At 43.9% G+C, this 23,540-nt stretch overlaps 1 protein-coding gene and 1 non-coding gene across 2 annotated transcripts; one reads left to right on the top strand and one right to left on the bottom strand.

The window, feature by feature from the left end:
• The first annotated feature begins 193 nt into the window (after window positions 1-193).
• On the top strand, window positions 194-23,422 carry LPL (lipoprotein lipase). Its single transcript, XM_074355832.1, has 10 exons — window positions 194-483; window positions 6,515-6,684; window positions 10,782-10,961; window positions 12,259-12,370; window positions 13,161-13,394; window positions 14,616-14,858; window positions 16,917-17,037; window positions 17,907-18,089; window positions 19,438-19,542; window positions 21,876-23,422. Coding segments are annotated over exons 1-10 (1,437 nt in total). The 5' UTR covers window positions 194-395; the 3' UTR covers window positions 21,877-23,422.
• On the bottom strand, window positions 16,567-16,646 carry TRNAP-AGG (transfer RNA proline (anticodon AGG)). Its single transcript has one exon. It is a non-coding gene; the product is annotated as a tRNA-Pro (tRNA).
• Window positions 23,423-23,540: the final 118 nt, after the last annotated feature.

The following is a 23,540-nucleotide window of genomic DNA, read 5'->3' as shown; positions in this document are numbered from 1 at the left end:
GAAAAGCAAATTGGCCTCATGGAGAAAGTAAAATTTCCCTTCTGCCCTTTCCCCTTCTTCTTGCTGGCAGGGTGGATCCTCATTACAGTTTGCTCAAATATTTGGAAGTGAATTTAGGGCCCTCCCCCCAACTTATGATTTTATAGCCAATAGGTGATGAGGTTTATTTGCATATTTCCAATCACAAAAGCAGCCGTGGAGTGGAAACAGGGTCACACTCGATTCCTCCACCTCCGAGGAAACCTGCCACTTGTAGCTGCCCTGCCTCCTCTTTGCAGGACTTGCCCTGCTCCAGACCGCTGCTCGCGCCTGCTCCCGCCTCGGGCTCGCTCGTTCCACCGTCAGTCCGCGCTCGCGCCCGCGCCCTGTGGTTCCTGCAGCCGGACGCGCCCGAGATGGAGAGCAAAGCGCTGCTCCTGGTGGCGCTGAGCGTGTGGCTTCAGAGTCTGACCGCCTCCCGCGGAGGGCTGGCCACCGCCGACAGTAAGTTTCGCGCGGAGACGGCTCTGTCTTTGCTGAAGCGGCTCCGTGGCCACCTGCACACGTTGTGAGAATGGGAAGGAGGAAGTAGGAAGGGGCTGCGATGCGCGCTGGAGGCTCTCCTTGCCCGATCGCCGTCCCCGGGAAAGTCACCGGGGTGGGATCCGGAAGGGGCACGGGGGAATTTCTCCCTCTGATCTCTGTGGGGCGTCTCCCAGCTCCCCTTTCTCTCTCTCTCCCGGGTTCCCGCGCTGTCCCCTCCACCCGGGATGAAGACGAGCTCCCCGGCGCCCTGGCTCGCCGGGACGGGTCCGCCAAAGCGAGTGCGAGGGGCGGGGCGAGGGAGGCGGGAGGACGGCGGTGACCTGCAGTAACCCCTCCGCTCAGAGGAGCCGCGGAATGAAAGGCCTGAGGGGCAAGGTGACCCAGGCTTGGCCTTGGCCGAAGCTCAGCCCCCGCCAGTGAGAGCGCTGACATAATGCGGCCGGGAAGGGGGTGGCGATGGGGGAGGCGGAGGGGAGGCGTTGACTGCATCTTAGAAGCACGGGACACTCAAGCTCTCCGGGTGGAGGTAGGAGGGAGGACCACCGCGGGGACGCGGAGTGCTGGGGACGCCGCGTTCTGCACGCACCGGGGTGCCAGGGAAGCTGTCCAGCTCCCACTCTTGCACGCTCCGCTTTTCTTAGCGCCCAGCAAACCTAGCGAAGCATTGACTTTCCTGGAAGCGACTAGCAGCCTGTGGCCACTGACTTGGAGGTTGCCAGGTTTGCACTTGGCTACCCTTACTGTCCTCCGAGCTAAGCCCGGCCCCGGGCTCCCTGCCCCCGCGGTGCGGTCGCGAGCACGTGGGGCTACTGGGCGCCGCGGGGGAAGCCACCGGCTGAACCCCAGCCACCGCTGGGGCGCCGCCCCCGCGCATCAGGGTGAAGGCGTCGAGGCCAGCTGTGAACTTCTTTATTGCAGGGAAGACGATCGCTCAGCCCGAGACCTGCCCACAAGAGAGGCAGCCTGTGTAACTTGAACCTTGGTTCAGTTAACACACAGCCGCAACTAAAAGGGCCACTGAAGCAAGCCATAAAAAGAGGCAAATTTTTCTCTTCCTTGGTGGAATTGCAGTGAGGGCGCTGTCCCCTGGGCGTGCTTTCAGACTGCACGTCCGCAGGGGTTCAAGTTATAGCCGGGTCGGTCCCTGATTTTGCAGCGAAACGTTTGTTTTATTTCAGCGCTGAGTTGTGAAATAACATTTTTGATAGACTTTAAAAAAAAAAGTAGATTCCATCAAACTGATTGGATAAGAGAAGTATCCTTTCTGTCAGATCAGTTTGGGAACACCAGAGTTTCAAGTAAGAAAGCCTCGGGGAGGAGGGTATGGCTCAGTGGTAAAGTGCATGCTTAGCACGCACCAGGTCCCGGGTTCAACCCCTAGTACCTCCATTAAATAAGTAAATAAATAAACCTAATTACCTCCCCAAAAGAAAGCAAAAGCAACAACAAAAAGAAAAACTTAATGAAGCAGCATGCGCCCCTGGATAGTTTTACAATGTCCAAGAAAATGGTTGGAACAAACTCCAAATTCTTATTGCAGAAAGTGCACCGTAGGGTAATGTTGCTTTGACCAAAACAACAGACACAGATATGTGCCACCCACAGCGTACGTTCTGGCGAGGCTCCCTGGGCTGGGCAGTGTCACCTGTCTGAGTTCTGTTTCCTTGGTTCTGAAATTAGGAGTTTGGATCAGACTTGAAGTTCTCTTAGGCCCTTCTAATTCCTTACTCCTTGATGTGAATGGACACGGGTGATGAATGAATTCAGCTGGATTTTAACCAGCACGCTTTTCCTGGTTGGAGATGCTTTGTAAGGGAGGAATCGTGCTGAAGTTGATTTGAAGTCTCATCCTTCCGTCCCACTGTCACTCTCTGCTCCCCGCCCCCACCTGTGTTATCACAGCAAATTTCTGCCCCTTTTCTCCTTCACATTTATGTAGGAATGTAAGACGTTCTGAGCAGAACGGTACACGTGTGCAGGAATCGTAGGTAGCACCCGCTCTGGGCTCTGGCTTGACTTGTTCATTCTCGATTTCTTTCCAAGAAAAATACGAGGATACAGGCACTGCCCTGGGGCTCTTTGCTCTTGGCGTCCCCACGGCTTCTGCACAGCCTCATTAGGACACTTAAAGAGCCCAGTACCTGCATGTCCGTTTGACTGGCCATAGTGAATCTCTAGGCTAACGTCTGAGTGGAACATGATGGGGTGACAACAGTGAGGCAGAAGACACCACCTGCGCACGGAGCGGAGCTCAGCGAGAGTGGCGGGTTAATAGCTGAGTGAGAAGGTGGGAGGCCCCGGGAACACTGACAATGGGGAAGCTTCATTCTTTCAGGCAGGGTATTTTTAGCTCGGCTTTTCTTTTCCTGTTTTATTCCAGGAGGAGAAGTTGGGCTGTTCAGTTTAGGACCTCTATTTTTGCAAACAAAAATTTTTTTAAATAAAAATGAAAAGTGAATCTGATTGTTAGGTAAGTCAAGTGCATTGTCTTCATTGGAAGAGCTGACAACACCAATCGATTCAGTCAGATAATATTGATTTTTTCCCCCCAAATTTGTTCCCCTACCCACTGGCATTTTGACATTCTACAGATGCTGCCTGCATCAGTAACTATGACCATCAGCCTCAGAGAGGAGATGAACTGCTGATGGAAGTTCTTTAAGAGTGTGTGATTGTGTGTGAGAGAGGGGGGGGGAGAAAAAAGAGGAAGGAAGTACAAACGTCTAAGAGACTCGCATTACAATTGAGCTCTTGTCCCTCATGTCTTCATATAAACATCACTCTTGTGTATCTGATAACTGTGAACTGCCTTTAGAATATCTTTCCTGGGATTCTCCACGCTCTTCCTTTTCTGACAACAATAATGCACCCTCTATAAACTTACCTTTAACGTACTTTGCCTTCTTAGCCTGATTTCATCTCTGCGAGATATTGTTCATGTTAGGGTAAATTCCTTGTCTTTGGTTGCACACCTAGGTCTTCAGCTATCTATAAGTTAGGAATAAAGACTACATAGTCAAGAAATGCATTAACTTGTTCACTTGCCTGGTGTCCCCAAATCTCCCCTTAGTATTTGATAAGAACAGGTTGGATGGTGTGGTGGTACTGATATGACAAGTCAAATTCAGAATAGAGGCACTTATAAAGGAAGGCACCCCCCCAGCTATTCTAAGGTAGGCTTGATTTCTAAGGGGATCTGGTGCAAAGTCCTTCTCCTCTTAAAGGGATAAGGGCAGAGTCACTGTGTCATTTCCGTGTATGAAAGACAGTAATTTCCTTAGTAACAACTGAGTCAAATCCGTTCATCTGCCAGCCAGGAGCAACCCCAGTGTGTTTATCAGGACAACCAGACACACTGACTGACCCACAGTCAGGGTCCACCCTTCTCCCTGTCCCTTCATGGCTTGAGTCAGTTGCGTGAGGGCTGACAGGGGTTTGGAAAGCACACGCATCTTTAGACTGCCGAGGCATCCTTGAGGGATTGCAAATACCACTACTGTGGAAATTCCTGTTATACCACCAAAGAGAAGGAACGACTGACGAAGCGCCAGTAGCGTTTATGATTTCATGCATAGAAGCGACATAAAATTGAAAACATCACCTCGCATGCAGAGTGGTACTCTTTTCTTGTCCAAGGCTCATTATGCTTCCTGTAACTTAAAATGAAGAAGAAAATCCATGAAAAATGAAACAAAATTCTCCAGATACAAATATGCTTGAGAATATATGAATTCAAGAATTATTTTTTTTCTTCACAAGCTATGCACCCAACAGAAAATGTTGGTTGTGGGAAATCGAAGCTCTCAGTAAGTCACACAGATAATCTGATCCAAGATCTATAGATTGAATAGACTTATTCATAGAAATGTACAAAGCCAGCCTTAATAACTTCAAAGAATGTTCTTTGTCATTTCAAAACCACCAGCAACACCACAGCCACCATGTTGCATAATTCTAGGAAAAAATCGGCTAAAAGTGGCTGGTGTCCTCTGGAGTTGTGCAAGGCAACAATCTTAAATATTAGACAAATAGGTGGTGGGTGAGCTCTGTCTGCCAGATTATTCGGCTTCTTTCTGCTTTAGAAATGTTGCTGATTGACCACATTAAAATAAGACTAAGAGAGGAAATACGAGTTATTTGATGTTGAGAGGGGTGAGAGGGGGTGGAACTAATTTAGTTTTCAATTTTCTAAAGCGCTTTCTAAAGATAAAAGAGCTTCTTGGGCAGAATCTGAAAGCGGAGTCAGATTTTTTAAATCTACAATATTTTTTTCCCATCAGATAAACAATAAGGCCATCAGAGTGCTTGCTGGTTAGGAAGGAAAAGGAAGACCCACATCCTCAGATAAGATGAGAGGTAGAGCATATTCTTGATGGGTGGGTGGATTTCAAGCTCAATTCTACTGGGTGGAAATGAAAATCAATAGTCTGTCACAGTCTTTTATTTGAATAAATTATCTTAGAATGTTTAGGTGCTAGAGATTGTGTGTGTGTGTGTGTGTGTGTGTGTGTGTTCAACTTGTTGCATAATCACTTAGCAAGTAACCGCAATATTGTTTCAGGAATTTTGGAAAATAATTAAAAAGGGGAAAGTGACCAGTCCTCAGGTAATTGTATTATAAGCTTGATTCCAACGCCAATGTGTTAGCTGTCCTATATCTTTCCTATGTTTATTTTCAGCCTGACTTTTGCAATGTTATTTGAAATGATGGATTTTCAACTTCTGAGTTTGTAAAGAGAGAGGAAGCTTAGATTAAGAAATTAGAAGCATTTCTAAGCAAACTCAGTTATCTTCCGAAAGCTTTAAATAGTGAAGTCTAAAATGTGCCTACCTTCTTTTGTGAATAGATAAGCTTTTTGACGTTTTAAACTTGACAAGAAATAAGGTAATTTTCCTTAATACAACTTCCCTTTAGTGTGCTTGCTTTGTAAAAGAGTTCGATTTTATTTGTAATAAAATTTACCTCAAGTGCTCACTGTGACAGTATATGCACTGTCTACAAATACTTTGTGAAGATTTATCAACGTTGACATTTATCATCCAAAGAGCCCAAAGATCGACCAAAGGTCTCTTTCTCTGCTGACTCACTTTGGGATTTACTATGAAGGACCAACACGAATTCTTTCCAAAAGCAACTTTACTGTAGTATTTTAAGCTTTGACTTTGTGTAAAGACATCAGTGAGAAAAGAAATATTGGGGAAAAGAATTAAGCATGGCTCATACATGGCATAGATATTTCTGAACAACCCACTAAATGATTTTTAAAAATAATTTGAACTGCTGTATCCTGCCATGAGGGTGAGAATCATTTCATGCAAAACCTTCCCCGTGCTTCCAAATTTCCTTATTGCTAAAATTAAAAAAAATAATCGTACCAGTGAAAAGGAAACAGTCTTCCGTCAAACAAGCTGTGTTGTGTCATATTCTGCAGGAAAGCGTTCCTTTGATGCCATCAGAGATTTAAAGAGGGTGCAATCGTATATGAAGTAAGTGGAACTATACAACACGAGAGTCAGGAGCCAGTGTTCTCCAGAAGAATGAGCTTTGACCTGGAGCAGAAAGACCCTGGTTCTGGTCCCCCGTCTCTCTCCCCTATTAGCAGCAAAACCTCAGCCAACTCACTTAAATTCTTATCTTGTGGGAAGATTACATTAACTAAGGAATTCCCAAATAGCCGTTCTCGAAATGGTATGCATCACACACACACACACACACACCCCTTGGCTGAAGGAGAGCTGAGGGAAAGGATGGATGACACGGGGGAATTCACTACTGCTGAACTTGGTTATTTTCAGGCCGCCTCTGTCAACTTTGAGCACCACTGTGGGGTCAGTCATTGTCCTGCCATCCACATTTATTTTTTTGTTTTTAAACTTTAGAAACAACAATAGCATTGGTGGTGGTTGCCCGTGAACCTAAAACGTACTGCTCCAGCAGATAAAACACTCGGCCCTCCGATTAACCTCCTATCCAATTTTTCCTTTTCAGGAATTACGGAACGAAGTGATTTTTTAGACATCGAAAGTAAATTTGCTCTGAGGACCCCTGAAGACACGGTTGAGGACACTTGCCACCTCATCCCGGGACTGACAGAGTCTGTGGCTAATTGTCACTTCAATCATAGCAGCAAAACCTTTATGGTGATCCATGGCTGGACGGTAAGAGAGGCGCTGTAGGAAGGAGCAGATGGCCGTGGCCCAGGCACTCTGCCTGGCTTGCTCTGGTTGCTGGGAACCCATGATGGGCGTTTCTGATGGCTTTGCTTTAAAGCTGAGCGAAGGCAATTTCGACTCGGGGTGGGGATGGAGGAATCTGAAAGACCCAGGGGTCCAGGGGTACAACCTCCAGACCGTGCTAGTCTTCATTTCGCCCTGGTCCCTCGTTGGTGCCCTCAGACCAGCCACTCTCCTGTGAGGCTTTGTGCGAGAACAGAGCAGAACGCAGCTTGTCATTTAGAGAAACTGGGGGAGACCTGGCAGGATCTTAATTCTCCCAGCACATCGCCGAAGTCCTCTCCTGAGGAAGACAGCCTGAGAGAGTGAGGCGAGGGCTGGGGGCGGAAGGAGGAGTGGGCTCCGGTTCTGGCTTTACCATTCGCCAGTCTGGGATGTGGATCCAGCCACTTCCCATCTCTGGGCCTCTACTGACTGAACTTAAAACAATGAGATTAGGCTGGAAGTCCCTCCACTCCTGACATCATCCGATTATAAATGTTAGGGAGCTTTTCTAGAATGAAAGAAGGCGAACCAGGGAACTGTCATGCAAGATAACTTAAAAAGGTGAAAACTGTGGTTAAATTTACTTTTAAAGAATATAAATAAAGTAGTTCTCTCTGAATACGCCAGATAGTCACTGTACATGGTGCAGGTCTTAGCGACGACTTGAGTTGGTTTTCAGTATTTTCAGCCCCTAGTGATCAGACCTTATTGCTTGTTAAAAAGGACTTTTATAAAATTGATGCTTCAAGAGATACCCCCTTTCCATTATGTCAGAGTTTGTGAATATGGTAAAGGATACTAAATTCTAGAGAGGTGAATTAGTGAATGACTGACACACTTCCAGTCATGTTTCTTTTCCTACGTAACTTAAGTGTCTTTGCTATTAACAGTGTGAGACAATTGTTACAACTTTTACAGAGATGAAGGCAACTACTAACAGAATTCGCAGGGATGATTATTTTAATAGAAAGCATCTATCTCCTAGAGTCAACAAAGCAAATTACATATCTTACAATAAAATTACATATTCCAACTCCTAACATAAATATTTTTATATTTTGAAAAGGCTTAAATTAAAAAAAAAAGGAATCTTTGGTGGTTTTAGAGGCATTCTGATTGTATATAAACATGGCTTTTCAAAAAAAAGGTTAAGCTAAATAAACATTTATATGACAGAAGTAAATCGAATATCTCGGGCATCTCAGTCTTATTCTTGAGAGAATTTTATAATTCAGGAATTTTTGAAAAACACATTCTCATACTAAGGTGGCGTGACTAACTGGTATCAGTAAAGAGTGCCAGCTTCTACCATTAGCCCTGCTGCCCGGTGAGCCCACCTACATCCTTCTCATTGTGTGTCCTGACATTTTGAGGCCACTGGCTGCGGGACGAGGTGGCATCCTACAGAGCTGGTCGCTCTGTGCAATAATTCACCCAGCCACGCTGGATAACTGATCCCTGCCTATTCAGTGAACTCCCGGGCTGGTTCAGTGGGACCACCCGGTGCAGGGGGCAAGGAGGGGTTCAGTTCAGCTGCATATCGGAGAATCAAAGATTTTAATCATTGGTACTGATTTAAGGATGCTCAGAGGAAATACCTTTTCAGAGTTGAAGAAGGTGGGTACTCGATTTTCCACCCCTTTGTTTGGGGCGCATTACGTTGAATTAACAAAGAAAAGATTAGATTCATTGTTGGGCAGTTAACAGAAGTTAGCAGTCACTGGAGGAGGAAGTTGGGAAGTTGGGAAGTTGGGAAGTTACTTGCCCTTCGACAGACTGTCCAGCCTGGAAACCCTGAGAGTACAGAAAAACTTATAATAGGGGCCAAGAGCAAACAAGATTTTCCTGACTTACCTGAGGGAGGCAGCTCAGGCCACAGGACTAGGGGATGTGAAGAGGTTCTGCAGTTTGTCATGAGAAACCCAAAGGAATGCTTGGCATGTAGTGTGCACAGGACACATCCCAGAAGGCAGTTTGGACACAGCTGTCCTGGAGCTCGGCCACCTGCTTGTGTGGAAGTACAGGGTTCCAATTGTGATGTTGGAGGTCCTCAGCCCCGGCTGAAAGGAGGGAAGATTAACGTTGCATTCTGAAGAAATGACATCGTCCTCTCTGAAAAAGCAGCTGCACAGGGTGGCCAGCCCTCAACCTCCCAGAGGAGAGTAAGTGGGGCAAGGACCAAGTCCCCAGGGGTTTGTGATGGGTGGGAACCCCAGCTGGTTCCCTCAAAGACCCAGGCTGCACCCACCTGGAAGCAGCCTCACTAAGACATGTTCAGAGAAGATTCACACATGGTCCTCATGGGCTAACCTCACCTTTGAGCCTTTTCTTCTTTGTTTCCTCTTCAGCCTTCAAATAGCTTATAGAGCTAGCACTTTATGCCTGCAAGTAGATTGGGAGCGAAAGTCGTCACAAGAAGAAATTTAGGAGGTGGAGAGTAACTTCAAGATCATCTGATTCTGACCCCTTTGTTTTGTAGGTGGCTTAGTAAGATTAAAACAAATACCTGTGTTCACAGAAGTCATCAGTGGCAGAGCTGGGATTAGAACCAAGATCTCCTGAGTCCCAGGCTAGCTTTTTTCTTCCCCTGAACACAGCAATGTGGTGGGAAATTGTCCAGATTTTTAGCATCAGGAGTTGAAGCGAGAGCTCATGTTTTAATAGTTTTAGCCTAGAAAATAGGCAAAGTGAAATGGAAGCATGATCTGAAAGAACCCACTGTCTAAGATCAAAGTCTCAGATGACATCCCTCGGTTTGGGAATTCAAGTCTTTACTTTTTCTCCGGGTGTTACTCTAAAACGCATGCAGGTTTTATGGGCTCCCCCTTAAAAGCTGCCTTAAGGATGGGTTTCAGGCCCTTCTGGGTCAGTTGAGTAACCTTTACTGCGGCTACAAGGTGGTCTGCTCTCAGGTCATATCAGGAGCAAGTAAGATACACAGCAAGGTCCTACCATACAGCACAGGGGACCATGTTCAACACCTTGTGATGGCCTATAGTGAAAAAGAAGGTGGAAAGGAATACATATATATGTATAAGTGAATCACAACTTGTGATTGTAAATCACAATTTACAACATTGTAAATCGACTATACTTCAATTTAAAAAAAAAAATAGGAGTGGGTATATTTGGGGATTTAAATCAGATTGGTCCTATGTACAAGTTCCTGGCAGAGTGGTGTGGAGTCTTATCATCTGAATTTTTAAATGTGTTTCAATTATTTTAAAGTGAGCATCTTCACAAAGGTGTCCAATGTCTCCTCTCTGATTGCATAAATTGAAATCCTACATAGAGTTCTTCTGACTTTGAAGTTGGGGACCTTTATCAACAAGAAGCAAAGAATTAACAGTTGGCAGTCAGCTTATCTCCAAACAGGACCACTCCAAAAATTTAGGAAATGTGATTGTTAAATCCAGTTAACTTGCACTCTGATAATCTGAGAGAATTGTGGAAAAGTCTGAGCTGAAACTAATGTATTAAGTGATTGCTAAACAAACTTACTTTCTGTTAGAATACATTAGTATGTTTAAAACTTTTTTTTTCGTTATCACATCAAAATGATGTAGGTAAATCACTCTTTCTAAGACAGAAGGGCATGCTCATCCCCCAAAATAATTCTGTTGGGAAACATTTATCAGTCCAACGGAAAGTATTTAAACTGAATTTCTTTTAAAATAGTCTGTAATTCTGTTGAAGATTTTTATCTTATTCAGATTGAGTTTTCTTTTTAATACTAGACATTATTGACATTTTACTGGATTTATAAAGCATGCCTTTAAGATTAAAAGCATTGGTAACCCCCCATCTCCCATTCCTGAGCTCAGCACCTTCCTTCTTTGACGCACTCAAATTTGCCTCAGAAGGGGCCGGCACGGGCCTCTGAACACTCTTGCGCTTTGGTTTCTGTATCTGAGTCAATGGGCTTCCTGCAGGGTTTTTGTTTTTTGTTTTTTTCCTGTTTAATGTAGGTGCATTGGGCTGACTCTGTAACACGTGGTAGGTGGGTACTTTAAGAACGCTTGTGTCATCCTCTTCAGGTGACAGGAATGTATGAGAGTTGGGTGCCCAAGCTTGTGGCTGCCCTGTACAAGAGGGAACCGGACTCCAACGTCATCGTGGTGGACTGGCTGTCACGGGCCCAACAGCATTACCCGGTGTCTGCGGGGTACACCAAGCTGGTGGGAAAGGACGTGGCCAGGTTTATCAACTGGATGGCGGTAAGGCTGGGGGAAGGAGCCTTGTATGTCCGAAGCAGATCTCTTGGCTAGAGCTGGACAAACGGCTGGTCTTTGTTAGCCACTGACATTTTCTGGGTCAATTTATATCTTCAGAACAAGCATGGACATTATTTTATAATTTAAGAATTTTTGGAAGACATTATTTTATAAGAATGATAGAACTATAAAGCCCATGAGGCGTAGTCCTGCCCTGCCCTGTCCTTTGATATTTTCACGGTGAACAGATTTGCTGAGACCAAGAACCAAGTGGGCAGCACAGAAAAAAGCTTGTTATCTCAGGGCAGAGGGAAGATGTGTCCTGCCAAGTCCTTCCCTGCCAGTTGGCCGCCACGTGGAAATTGTATCCTGGCTCTGACCTGTTAGAATACTAATCTCTTGGATGAAAACATTAACACTGCTTATTCCTTAGTGTGGATTAAGGAGCCAGATTTTTGCTGAGGATTAGGGAGCGATGGAGTTGAGCTTGGAAGAAAACAGCAGAGAAATCTGTAGGGTGTGAGGGGGCCGAGGGTCAGGAGTTCACTCACTTTGGCTCTCTGAGGTCATCTGAAAATTACCTTTGAAAAGTATCTTGGGGAAGATTGAAAGGAAGCTAATACGCTGACAGGGCCAAATTATTTAAGTCAGATGCCCAGAGGTGAAAAAAAAAAAAAAAAAAAAAGAAGAAAAAACAAAAACAAAAACAACAAGCTATGTTTATGGGGCTAATCATTGAAAGATAAAGAGTTCTTTTCTTGACTCTCTGATAACCAGGAGAGCACACTTGGGCAAATCAGATACCTCCCTGGACCTCTGACTTCTCATCTGTTGAAGGAGGAGGCTGGACCGTGTGTGTCTGAGGTCCCTTTACCCTGTAACATTTTCTGATTTTAGGTCCTTGCTTGGCTACCCTTAATAAAGTGATGCAGGGTATTTAGACTGGGGATAACACGTTAAAATTAAATACATTTGCGTATGTATATGTGTATCTCTGTATACACGGTTATCTATCTATAAATAGATACATACACATATACAAATGTTTCCAGATGTATAGAAATTTAGATTTCCATATATTTCTAGTTCAGATGTATGGAAAAATCTTCTGGTTTAAATATGTTGTTAAGGAAAGAGAAAGTCTCAACCCTTTAGTATATATTCCTCTTATCGGTAACAAAATGAAAATAAGTAGAATTTTCAGTTGAAAATTTTGGAAACAATGTATTTGTCTTGTTTCTTTTAGCAATGATATTTTGCAAAGAACTGTAAACCCCTGTTTTCTTTTCCTCTTCCAAAGGATGAACTTAACTATCCTCCGGACAACGTCCACCTCTTGGGGTACAGCCTTGGAGCCCATGCTGCTGGCATTGCGGGAAGTCTGACTAATAAGAAGGTCAACAGAATTACCGGTAAGAAAGCCGGGCCATGTCTCTACCACAAAAAGAACTGAGACGCCTGTCATTCTGAAAAAGAATCAGAATGTTTGTCAAATACCCGTATGTGAATAGTACTCCTCTGGGTGAGCCTGGCCATCTGATTATCTCATGGGAAGGCTCTTTTTCTGGAGGAAGATCAAATACAGGCCCTTGTTCTCATGGGCTTACCATCTGCTGATGGTAGAAGAGAAACAGGGCAAAGTTAAACACAGAGAGCCCAGGGCTGTCTCCGAAAAGCCAGTTTCCATCCTCCCTCTGCTCTGTACTTTGTGTCGTGACACATACAAGACTTCTCACATCAATACTGGGGAAAATTTTAAAAAGGACCAACAGGATGTGCCATTTGGAAATAGGAGGACAGTCATCCAGGCCAGTGGTGATAGATGGTTTTTCCCGTGAAGGGAGGACGAAAGAGCCTGAAACTTATGGTGACGGATGGATTTGCATGACATTGTGACACGATTTAAAAGCTTTCTAACCAGGTGCAGAAATAATTTAGCAAAGAGAATCAAGTCATCCTGAGTGAAGACTTATTTCGTGGCTAGTTTAAGAAATTAGCCAAATTTTGTCTGAGAAGGAGCTAGGCCTACTTTTACGAATCTCGGTGAAGATCCAGTTTCTATTAGCATAGGAGCTACTGAGAATCTATGTGGCTGCCAGTTACGGTCAAATAATGAGCCATGGAATGTGGAGGAGAGACTGATGGAGACTAAAACTAATGGGAATTTGAAAATCTGTGAGGACTCTGTGTTTCCCTACAAAGGCCTGGACCCAGCTGGACCCAACTTCGAGTACGCGGAGGCTCCGAGTCGGCTTTCTCCGGATGATGCGTACTTTGTGGACGTCCTACACACGTTCACCAGGGGGTCACCCGGCCGAAGCATTGGGATCCAGAAACCAGTCGGGCACATTGACATTTACCCTAACGGAGGCGCTTTCCAGCCGGGGTGCAACATCGGGGAAGCTATCCGTGTGATCGCCGAGAGAGGTTTTGGAGGTAAGCATAACTTACACGTTCGCTGAATGTAAGTTTTCTTCTTAACTCTTACTGACTCGGTGTCCCACCCGTTCTCCACAAGGATGTGGTTCGAACACACACATTTGGCCGAGGGATGTTCCAGAAGAAGTCTGTCCCGTTCAGCCTGACCCCCTTAGTACTTCCTGTGGTCAGACACACATTCCACCTTCTATTGATTGTGTTGTAGGCTACATTGAACACTGCCCTTGTAGTCATAAGGGGGGAAAAAGGTGATATTTAGACAAGAAAACTGCACTGCCCTCGAGAAAGTGTTACCTGGCCACATGGTAAGCTTTGAGCACAATTGCAAAACCAGTAGAGTTAGCTTCAATTTTACTGAAAGTAAAGGATGTGTTGATTAGCCTAAATTTCTTTTGCCAGCCTTTTAAGGAGATGCACAAATCAGAAACACATCACCATTCTCTAACAATGAATATTCCAGATTTTTGAGAAGAAAATAAAACTCAACATGAGCTTTTAATAATCTTATTAATCAACATGAGCTTTTAATATTTACTTTAATAATCTTGTTAATCTTGTGTTAATTTGATGATTTGTTTTAAGGGACTTTGGAATACTTCGTGGACAGTGGGACCTACCTGTGGTCAGTATGCTCAGGTGTGCTGGGCATACGGTATAGAATTTATAGCATCATGTAGCTGTTTTCAATTGTTGTAGAAACTTATGGTGACAGATGGATTTGCATGACATTGTGATTATTTCTATGATGCATTTAATGTAAAAATCATTAGCAGTGACACATCACTCCATTACACATAGAATCTATGATAAAATACTGTCAGTTTAATAATTATGCCCTTTAGGATGTGGTTTCTAGAAGTACGTTTCTGGAAGCATCTAGAAGTATTATATGCTTTCAATATAAGAGAAGGGCATGATAAACGGGGAAATCAACTTCCAGCTTAGATGTCTCTTATTAAAGCTTCATAAACATACTCACATATACAAGACAGCAGAAATGTTCCGTAAATTTGCAACATTGACACTCTTGGGGGTAGAGGAGGAGCTGCCACCAGGAATACGTCCTTAAATAGGACCTACAACCCGGGAGTCACTGGATGAGATCATGAGGTCATTTGATTCTAACGCCACACCTGCACTGTTTCAGGAAGGCAAGATGAAACGCCCCTTGTGGACTGCCACGGGGTTGAAATGTTCTTTGTGTCTCTTTTTCCCCAGATGTGGACCAGCTAGTGAAGTGCTCCCATGAGCGTTCCATCCATCTCTTCATCGACTCTCTGCTGAACGAGGAAAACCCAAGCAAGGCCTACCGGTGCAATTCGAGGGAGGCCTTTGAGAAGGGGCTCTGCCTGAGCTGCAGAAAGAACCGTTGCAACAACCTGGGCTACGAGATCAACAAGGTCAGAGCCAAAAGAAGCAGCAAAATGTACCTGAAGACGCGCGCGGAGATGCCCTACAGAGGTAGGCTGGGGACGGTGTGCGCGGGAAGGCTGACTTGCCCCCACTTCTTTTAATCACGCGGGTTGCATCACGTGTACTGATTCTGCTTGTTGCAACAGAGATGCTAAAACAATGTTACTAAACTCAGCCCTCACGTGCGTTTCTGTTGGTAGAGAGGAAGTTGTACTGATCCATTTCACTGATGCTCCTGATTCCCATGGTCACTAAGGCCCAGGGCACGCGTTCACTGCCCTGTGCAGCAGCCTTGTTTGCCACCACCCTCTGTCCTTGTGACCCTTAGCACAGGCTGCCGCGTCTGTACACAGGCTCAGAGTTAATTTGAAACCGTTCAACCAGGATCAGCAAACTGTGGCCCTCGGGCCAAATCCAGCCCGCCACCTGCTTTTATAAATAAAGTTTTATTAGAACACAGATACAGATACACTAATTCATTTCTGTGTTGGTTGAGGCTGCTTTCGTGCCACCACAGCAGAGCTGAGTATGACCCACAGAGCTTGAAACATTTACTGTCTGGCCCTTTGCAGGAAAGGCTTGCCTGCTCCTAAAGGTTGCTTTACGTGAAAGCAAGAACCACCAGCATTTTACAACACAGCTGTTCCTGGGAGGAGAGAAGACACTCAACCTTCTAAGATAGTCCAGTTTTTGGCATGGATTTGTTGACAGTTCAATTTCAAACTTGGCAGCTTGTTTAGAGCAAGGCCTGCAGGAAGTGAGGGAGGGAAGGAGAGGAGAAAAATCAGATGGATCTGGAGAGACAGACTAAGATCAGAAAGGCTAGCGTATGTGGAGTCCTGGTGGACACAGGAGGGACGAGAGGGCATTTAAGAACAGTTCCCCAGGGTCAAATATGTCTGATACAGGCACCCATTTTTAAGGTGGCTTGTAAGAATGGAGGGGTGTGTATGGTGGCCCAGAGGTTTGGAGCACCTGTAATACAAGGGAATCTTGTCAGCAAAGAGGGAAACCTTAGGCTAACCCTGACTTTTCGGAAAGAGGGAGTGTGTGCGAGGCGCAGAGGAGACCACAAGCTCCTGAAGAGCTGGACAGGGCTCACTCGTGCCCAGACGTCCTCATCCGTGCTCTCTGGGGCATTTCCGCAATCCGGGCTTCCCCTGCACTGGTCCATGGTGATGCCTGCAAGGGCTCCGTTTAACCCAAACTGTTCCTCTTCATCCTTTAGTAGCTGTGAGCCGCCTCTCTTATCCCTTAACCCCTCTCCAGTCCCATCTCCTTGGGGTTTCTGGTAGGGATGGGGAGAGCAGGAGGAGATGTGGAAGTTTAAGTACCTGCTTCCAGAAGCCCTCTCTAATACAGAATACTTCAGGAACTGGCTGTCTTTACGGCCTCACTGGTGATTTAATGAAATGAGTTTTGTTGTGAGCTATTTACCGACTCTGTGCTGGACAGTGGGGAATAGAGGACACACATGATCCTCTGACCCTCCAGGAGGTCAGACATGCCCTTGAAACGTGAAGAAACATCGTTACATACAATGACACAGTAGCAAATGCCAAATCTGCTTGGTCCAGACGCTAAGGGGCAAGACGGCCGAGGAGTTCATGGAGAAAGCTTTGTGGGTATTTTGGCCTCTTGGTTTGATCTTCTTAGCACCCCAGCAACGATGACTGCTTTCTTTTTCTTTTTCTTTTTCTTTTTCTTTTTGAAACTGTTTTGTTTTGTTTTGAGGTTTATTTGTTTATTTATTTAATGGAGGTACTGGGGGTTGAACCCAGGATCTCGTGCACCCCTAAGCACGTGCTCTACCACTGAGCTATATACCCCACCTCCCACCTGATAACTACTTTCTAGGACTACCTAGCAATTCGGATACACCTGGATTCCTCCTGCCCACTGCAACCATACTTTTCTGCAAGGGAGCAGAATTCAAGATCTGAATTTTCTAGTCGTGAACACTGTACAGACACGAAGAAATCTTTTCGAGCCACACTTGCGGCCACGTGCGCATATAAGTGTCAGTTGTTCAGAATTGCCTGCTTCCTGGGGCTGTGGTGTCTCCATAAAGACTGATCAGAGCACGTCCTGATTTTCTTCCTACAGTCTTCCATTACCAAGTAAAGATACATTTTTCTGGGACCGAGAGTGTTACCTACACCAACCAGGCCTTCGAGATCTCTCTGTACGGCACCGTGGCCGAGAGCGAGAACATCCCCTTCACCCTGTGAGTAGCCACGCGGCATTTCCTCTGGCATTTCCTCCGCCTCGCAGGTCTATCATGGCCCCGCTAGCTGCCCTGCCCATTGGTCTGAGGAGCAGAAGATGCGCAGGATACCTAGAAGAAGGCATAGTCAACAGATGTTTTGTTTTTAAAGCTGTCTGGCAAAAGATGTTCATTGGAGTGGCACATACAATAGCATACGTTAGAAGCAAACTTACGTGTCCAAAACTGAGGCAATGGTTAAGTGAGCTGTGGCTTAACAAATCAATCCAGTCTCTAAAAATTGTGATTTTAGAAAGCTAGGTAAAGCATGGCAAAAAGAAGAAGGGAAAGCATGAAGTCAATAAAGAAAGAATTGATATGACTGAAAAATTGTGCTGAACACTGGAATTTGACACAACATTGTAAAATGATTATAAATCAATAAAAAATGTCTAAAAAAATGAAATAAAATAAAACTAAAAAAAAAAAAAAAAAAGAAAGAATCGAGAATGGTATGTAGGTTACCACTGTGACCAAGTGACCATGCGTTCACAAATCAATACAGACTGGAAGGGAATATATGCAAATGAAAATAATGCCTCTAAATGATCGACTTAACGCATTTTTTTCTCTTAAGAATTGTGTTAAATAGTTCATATCATTAGGAGAAAAGCTGGAATACGTTAAAAGAGTGTTGAAATCTTTTGAAATATACTAAATGCCATTAACAGTCATCTTGTGTATTTTGATAGACATTTTTTGCATTTTTAAAATATTGCCCAAACAATAAAGCTCTTTACCTCTTAGGAGGAAGAAAAAGGGGGGGGAAAAGCAAACCCTAGTTCCCAGAACTAACCAATATGTTGATCTTTTTTTTTATTATTATTCAGGCCTGAAGTTTCTACAAATAAGACGTACTCTTTTCTAATTTACACGGAGGTGGATATTGGAGAGCTGCTCATGTTGAAACTCAAATGGATTAGTGACTCATACTTCAGCTGGTCAGACTGGTGGAGCACCCCCAGCTTTCCTGTCGAGAAGATCAGAGTAAAGGCAGGAGAGACCCAAAAGAAGTAATTAAATTAATTTTTCTCTGTTCACTTTCAACTGACTCTAATGTCACCTAGAAATAGTTATTTCTGGAGCCTCCAACATTCAGGTGAAACTTCAGGAAGCTTTGCCGTTAAAACAATATTACCTGGATAGTTACACCTATCATTTCTTAGGAGAATTATTTTATTACCATACGAAGGGAGTAATAGTATTTCTGCATTGCATGGAAAGAAAACATAAACCTTGAATTGCTACAGTTATTGAGTGAGAGCTGGGATTAGAAGTCAAGAATCTCAGCTTCTTGGAAAAAAAGAGACTGTGAACTCATCAACAAAAGAGAAACAGACTCGCAGACGTAGTGAACAATCTTATTGGTTACAGGGGAAAGGGGGCGGGAGTTTGAGATTTATAAATGTTAGCCACTATATATAGAAATAAATTTTTAAAAAAAGTTTCCACTGTATAGCACAGGGAACTATATTTACTATCTTGTAATAACCTTTAATGAAAAAGAATATGAAAATGAATACATATGTGTATGTGCATGACTGGGACACAGTGCTGCACACCAGAAACTGACACATTGTAACTGATGGTACTTCAATTAAAAAAAAAAAATCTCAGCTTCTTGTGAACACTGTTTCCTGCAAACATAGAACAGTTATGCTGAGAACCTCAGGGATGCGACCTCGACATCCAAAGATTAAAGCCAACCTCTTCAAGGAGGGGGAAATTCCAAGAAAATCTCATCCTGTCTTCCCCTCCCCACTCCACATACATTTATAAAATGAATTGCATAGAGAACCCTATTGGATTTTAAGGTTTTACACTAAATATACGCTGGTTTTGCTACCTATAGTGTCCCATGATTGGAAGTGACAATGACCCTTTAAATTAGGATTAATTTCTTTTTCTCTTTCATCATTTTCTTTTATAACCAAAGAGGGAAAACGAGAGAGATTGTGGAGGGAGAGGCTACACAGAATATTTGTTTCTCCAGCAGGGCCCGTGGAAGGCTGGTTTGCGAATTCCCTGATGCAGACCCTAAGGGGTGGTAGAGCTGATCCTGTATCATCTTTTGGTGAAAGGCTGGTGATTTTCAGCCTGCTCCAGGCAGTTTGCTCGCCTATATTGATCAACTAGCCTTATTGCTGAACAGTGGGTTAAGCCCTCAACCCTCTGATTCAGACTTGCTGCTGACCAGAATGGCCAGAGTATAAACAGTTAATTATTGGAAATAATCAAACCAATCAGCACGATCATGTGGCATTTAAACAGCCCTGAGCAAACCACTTAGTTTTGAGCAGTTGGGTTTTTTTTGTTGTCGTTGTTCTAATACAGTGTGTTCATGTCCACTGTCTTCCACAGGGTGATCTTCTGCTCCAGGGAGAAAATGCCTCATCTGCGGAGAGGAAAGTCACCTGTGATATTTGTAAAATGCCACGACAAGTCTCTGAACAGAAGGTCTGGCTGGTGAGCATCCGGGGCTAAAGCTGCCCGGGTATCTCGAACTTGTGTTCCGAGGGATGTGGCTTCATGTCCTTCACCTCTGAACTTCGGGCTTGATCTGAGCCTCCGGCTGGTCTTTCTTGAACGTTTTGGATATGCGCTGCACCTCCATTTGCTTTTGGCAGTCCCTCCTCTATTTTCTTTCCCTTTCCATCCTCTCTGCCGGTTCTGACCATCCCAGGTGCGCTTTTTAGATTTCATTTTACTTCTTGAACGACCGCAAAATCTTCCCTTCTACTTTGTCCTGTACCGCAGCCCTGATCCCTTTGCAGACCCCGTGTGCAGAGCACACGGGACAAGTTAGTGGCTGTCACTGTGGCTGGGGGTGCAGCTCCTCCCAGGATGGACCCCGGTGGGGTGCCAAACTTCAGCTGCAGCCAGAGTCCTTCTTGACGCTCCAAGGGCCAGCAGATTTCAGAACACAGAGCCACCAAGCATCCGTCTCAAAACCCCCGAAGATGGAAAGCTGGTGGATGTAAGAGTTCAAGGGACGGTTCTCTTTCCCATCTCAGAGCAGCTGCCTGGCTCTTGTCTGCCTGACCTTTACGACTAATCCACTTGGCAGCTGTCAGTTGAATCTTTCCAGAGCGTCAGTACTAAGTAGAGACTGAACATGTGACCTTCCCCATCCCCTCCGGAATTCCCAGAGTATCCCTCTTTCATTCCTCCCCTCCCGCCCCAGCCAAGTACTCGTGGGTTATAGGGGGAAAGCGTACTCTGTATCATACAAGTGACACAAGAAACAGTGGGAAAAGTTGGTTACAATGTCATCTGGAGATAGAAAAGCCACTTGCTTTTGGTCTATCCTCTCCCAGTTAGATTTATAGACAAAAGTACAGAATAAGAATTGCCTAATCAGAAAAAGTGTATTAAAGACCTTATGTGGAATATCTCTCTTATTTTTAATTTCTTTTTATTTTATTTTGTTTTTATTTAACTTTTTTTTATTGAGTTATAGTCATTTTACAATGTTGTGTCAAATTCCAGTGTAGAGCACAATTTTTCAGTTATACATGAACATACACATATTCATTGTCACATTTTTTTTCGCTGTGAGCTACCACAAGATCTTGTATACATTTCCCTGTGCTACACAGTATAATCTTGCTTATCTATTCTACGTTTTGAAATTACAGTCTGTCCCTTCCCTGTTTTATAATATAATTCACCCATGGCTAATTATGGATGATAGCCAAATTAGGAAAAATAAGCAAAAAGAAAATAAAATCATTGTGATTCTCACCCAGGGACAACCCCCAATTAATATTTTAATTTATATTCTTTCAGACTTTATGCATATATAATATTTATATTTTTTTAATTTTTTACATAATGGCTTTATGACATATGTACTCTGAGTGGCAAGATGAAGCCATCTGGATTAAAAATATTAATGTAAGAACACTCAAGGTAAACTTGAAATGGAGAATTGGGGCAGGTGGAATAACTGAATTTTTATCTGAGTGGAGACTGTTCTAAGAAGTTCATTGCCGCGATTTTCCTCATCACAAATCCGAGGCAATTTCACGTTTGCTCTAACTCCTGGAAAGTGACCCCTTTATGAAGTTTCACATGTGCGTTTATGTCCCGTGCAAACGCACACAAACACACCTGTGCGTGCATTCTCCCCACGTCATCCACAACTTTAAATCTATATGTGACTTTCAAAACAAATCTAGGAAAATTAAGAAATAACTCCTGCTGTTGACAAAATATTTCTGGTCATATTATTTATATCAGTTATAAGACTGCATCCGAGACAGTCTAATGATACATTCTTTGTCAGATGATAAGATTACTGAGAAAACAGATATTTAGGGAGCCTTTTGTTTTTACATGTGAACTTTGTCTAGGAGGTAATTATGAATCAGATTATTAACCTTCTGCAGTTTCTCGCCTCTGTGACTAAATTAATCAATCCAATAAAAGCTTCTCTTTCATCTTCAGATATAACTCTAAAAGTCTTCTACGGTAAGAAAAGAAAAAATGGGCATTTTATTTAAAAAGTGTTCGAAGTAAGAAATCTTCCTAAATTTTGAAATCCTTAGGCTCCGTCCTCTGAAAATGATGCTCGTTGTCAGGACGAGGCTAAGTAAATCCTCCAGTGTCTTTCATTCCTGTGAGCCTCCCACTTCCTCTGAGCCATTATCCACATTTGCCCTGGGTTCATTCTCACAACCTTTGTCCCCAGCTTCCAGTCGAATACCTTCCCGTCACGAAGGTGGCGGGGGTGGGGGGGGAGGGTTGTAAAACCCAAAGCAGGTAATAATTGCCTTTCTTCCTCTGCTTTTTCTCAGAAACTGGGCGAACGTACGGAAGAAAGAGCGGCACATGAATTCTGTGAAGAATGAAGTAACTTTTCCAAAAGATGCCGGAGCTTCGGGCGGTTAAAAGTGAATTTTCCTAAGTATCAATGCCAGCGATAGCCTTCTTAGTTATTTCAGGAGACGGTCTCAGATACTACAAAGTGGCTAATTCAATTTAGTGGTCAACCAGCACAGTTTCCAACATTAAGAGAGAACAGATACGAAGAACACGGCATTCTGTCCTCTAAGAAAGAGATAAGAACTGTTTGGGCTCGTGGTAAAATAGTAAGTCCTCTTTATGTAGTAAGTGTGGCCAGAGCCTAAAATTGATTAGAATCTCATCCGTTAATTGGAGTCCTGCATTTCCTGGACCGATACCTTCTCGAAGCGTTCTCAGTCAAAATATAGAGCGTGATTATTTTGTGGCGTGAGTCGGACCCATTCACTTACCTGTCAAGACACCTACGTTCTTGGAATGATTCTCCGCTTGCCACTGGGGTGTAGCTCAGGAGTTAACCAGGAACTGGTGACTTGGAGAGAAGAATGGAGAATGGGGCTGATGAAACCCTGAACCTTTAAACACTCCCTGTGGTTGGTTGCATCATAACCAAGTTACAAATTAAAGGAGATATAAAATTTAGATCAGTTGCACCTCAATGGGCTTCGCAGTTTATTGCTCAGTCCTTCCCCTTCCTTTTCTTGCTTTGTCTCAAGATTATATTTTAACAATGTTCCCTGGGTCGGCGTTTAAAATGAGCTGGTTATCACCAGCTGACATATAATTTTAACTATAAAGATAATTTTGTTACCAGATTTTCCAAGTCACAGTCACAGATTTGAAGTCCTTCAATATACGATGGTTACTATTCAATTTTAGGCTCATTTCAGCCATGCTTCAGTTACACTTTGAGTATGTGTCTTTCTTCCCTGGTTTTGATTCAGAAGCTATGTATTCAAGGTCAAATTTTGCATCATGCAAAGTCCTACCAATTTTAGACAAAGATTGTTTTGACTAGGTAAAGAAATGGAGAAGTTACTGGGACATATTCACAGGCAGTGCTTAAAACCATCGCAAGCAATTAGAAGAACCCTCAGTTGCTATAACCACATGAAATACCATGAGAATTGTTGCTTCTAACAACTAGTCAAGAGTGAGTGAACAATTATTTATAAATTAGATCTCATGTTTTCAGAATGCTTTTCTATATATTAATGTGCAGTGATAAAGAAATCAAACATCTCAGAGGCTATAGCTGGGAATCCAAACTGTCAATGTGTGTGGGTGTCTGAACACCGATTCCCACACATGAAGCCCCACATGTATGATTACTCCTCAGCGTGGCTTGGCAGGTAAATGACCATGAGACGTATCGGAGCACGCTGGAGTAGAAATTGTTCCAGTGGTCCCAGACACTCAGCCCTCCGTCTGAGAAACGTGGTGGTGCCCGTCCAAAGCGGGACGGCTGTGATGATTGACATTAGCCAGCGTGGAATGAATTCTCTTTAAAAATAAAATGTTGTGCGATTTGTTGTTGGCATCCCCCTTCATTGTTCATTCATTCATTCTCTGGATTTGGGTTTTGAACAAGGGTGTATGTTTCAACTTAGGAAAGCAGGAATCAGATCGGTGGACGGCCCTGGGCGCTCTGGCTTTAC

This window comes from Camelus bactrianus, chromosome 31, assembly GCF_048773025.1.
Source record: "Camelus bactrianus isolate YW-2024 breed Bactrian camel chromosome 31, ASM4877302v1, whole genome shotgun sequence".
NCBI lineage: Eukaryota > Metazoa > Chordata > Mammalia > Artiodactyla > Camelidae > Camelus > Camelus bactrianus.
Note: the sequence above shows the minus strand (reverse complement) of the source record. Positions and strands in the feature narration are given on the sequence as shown.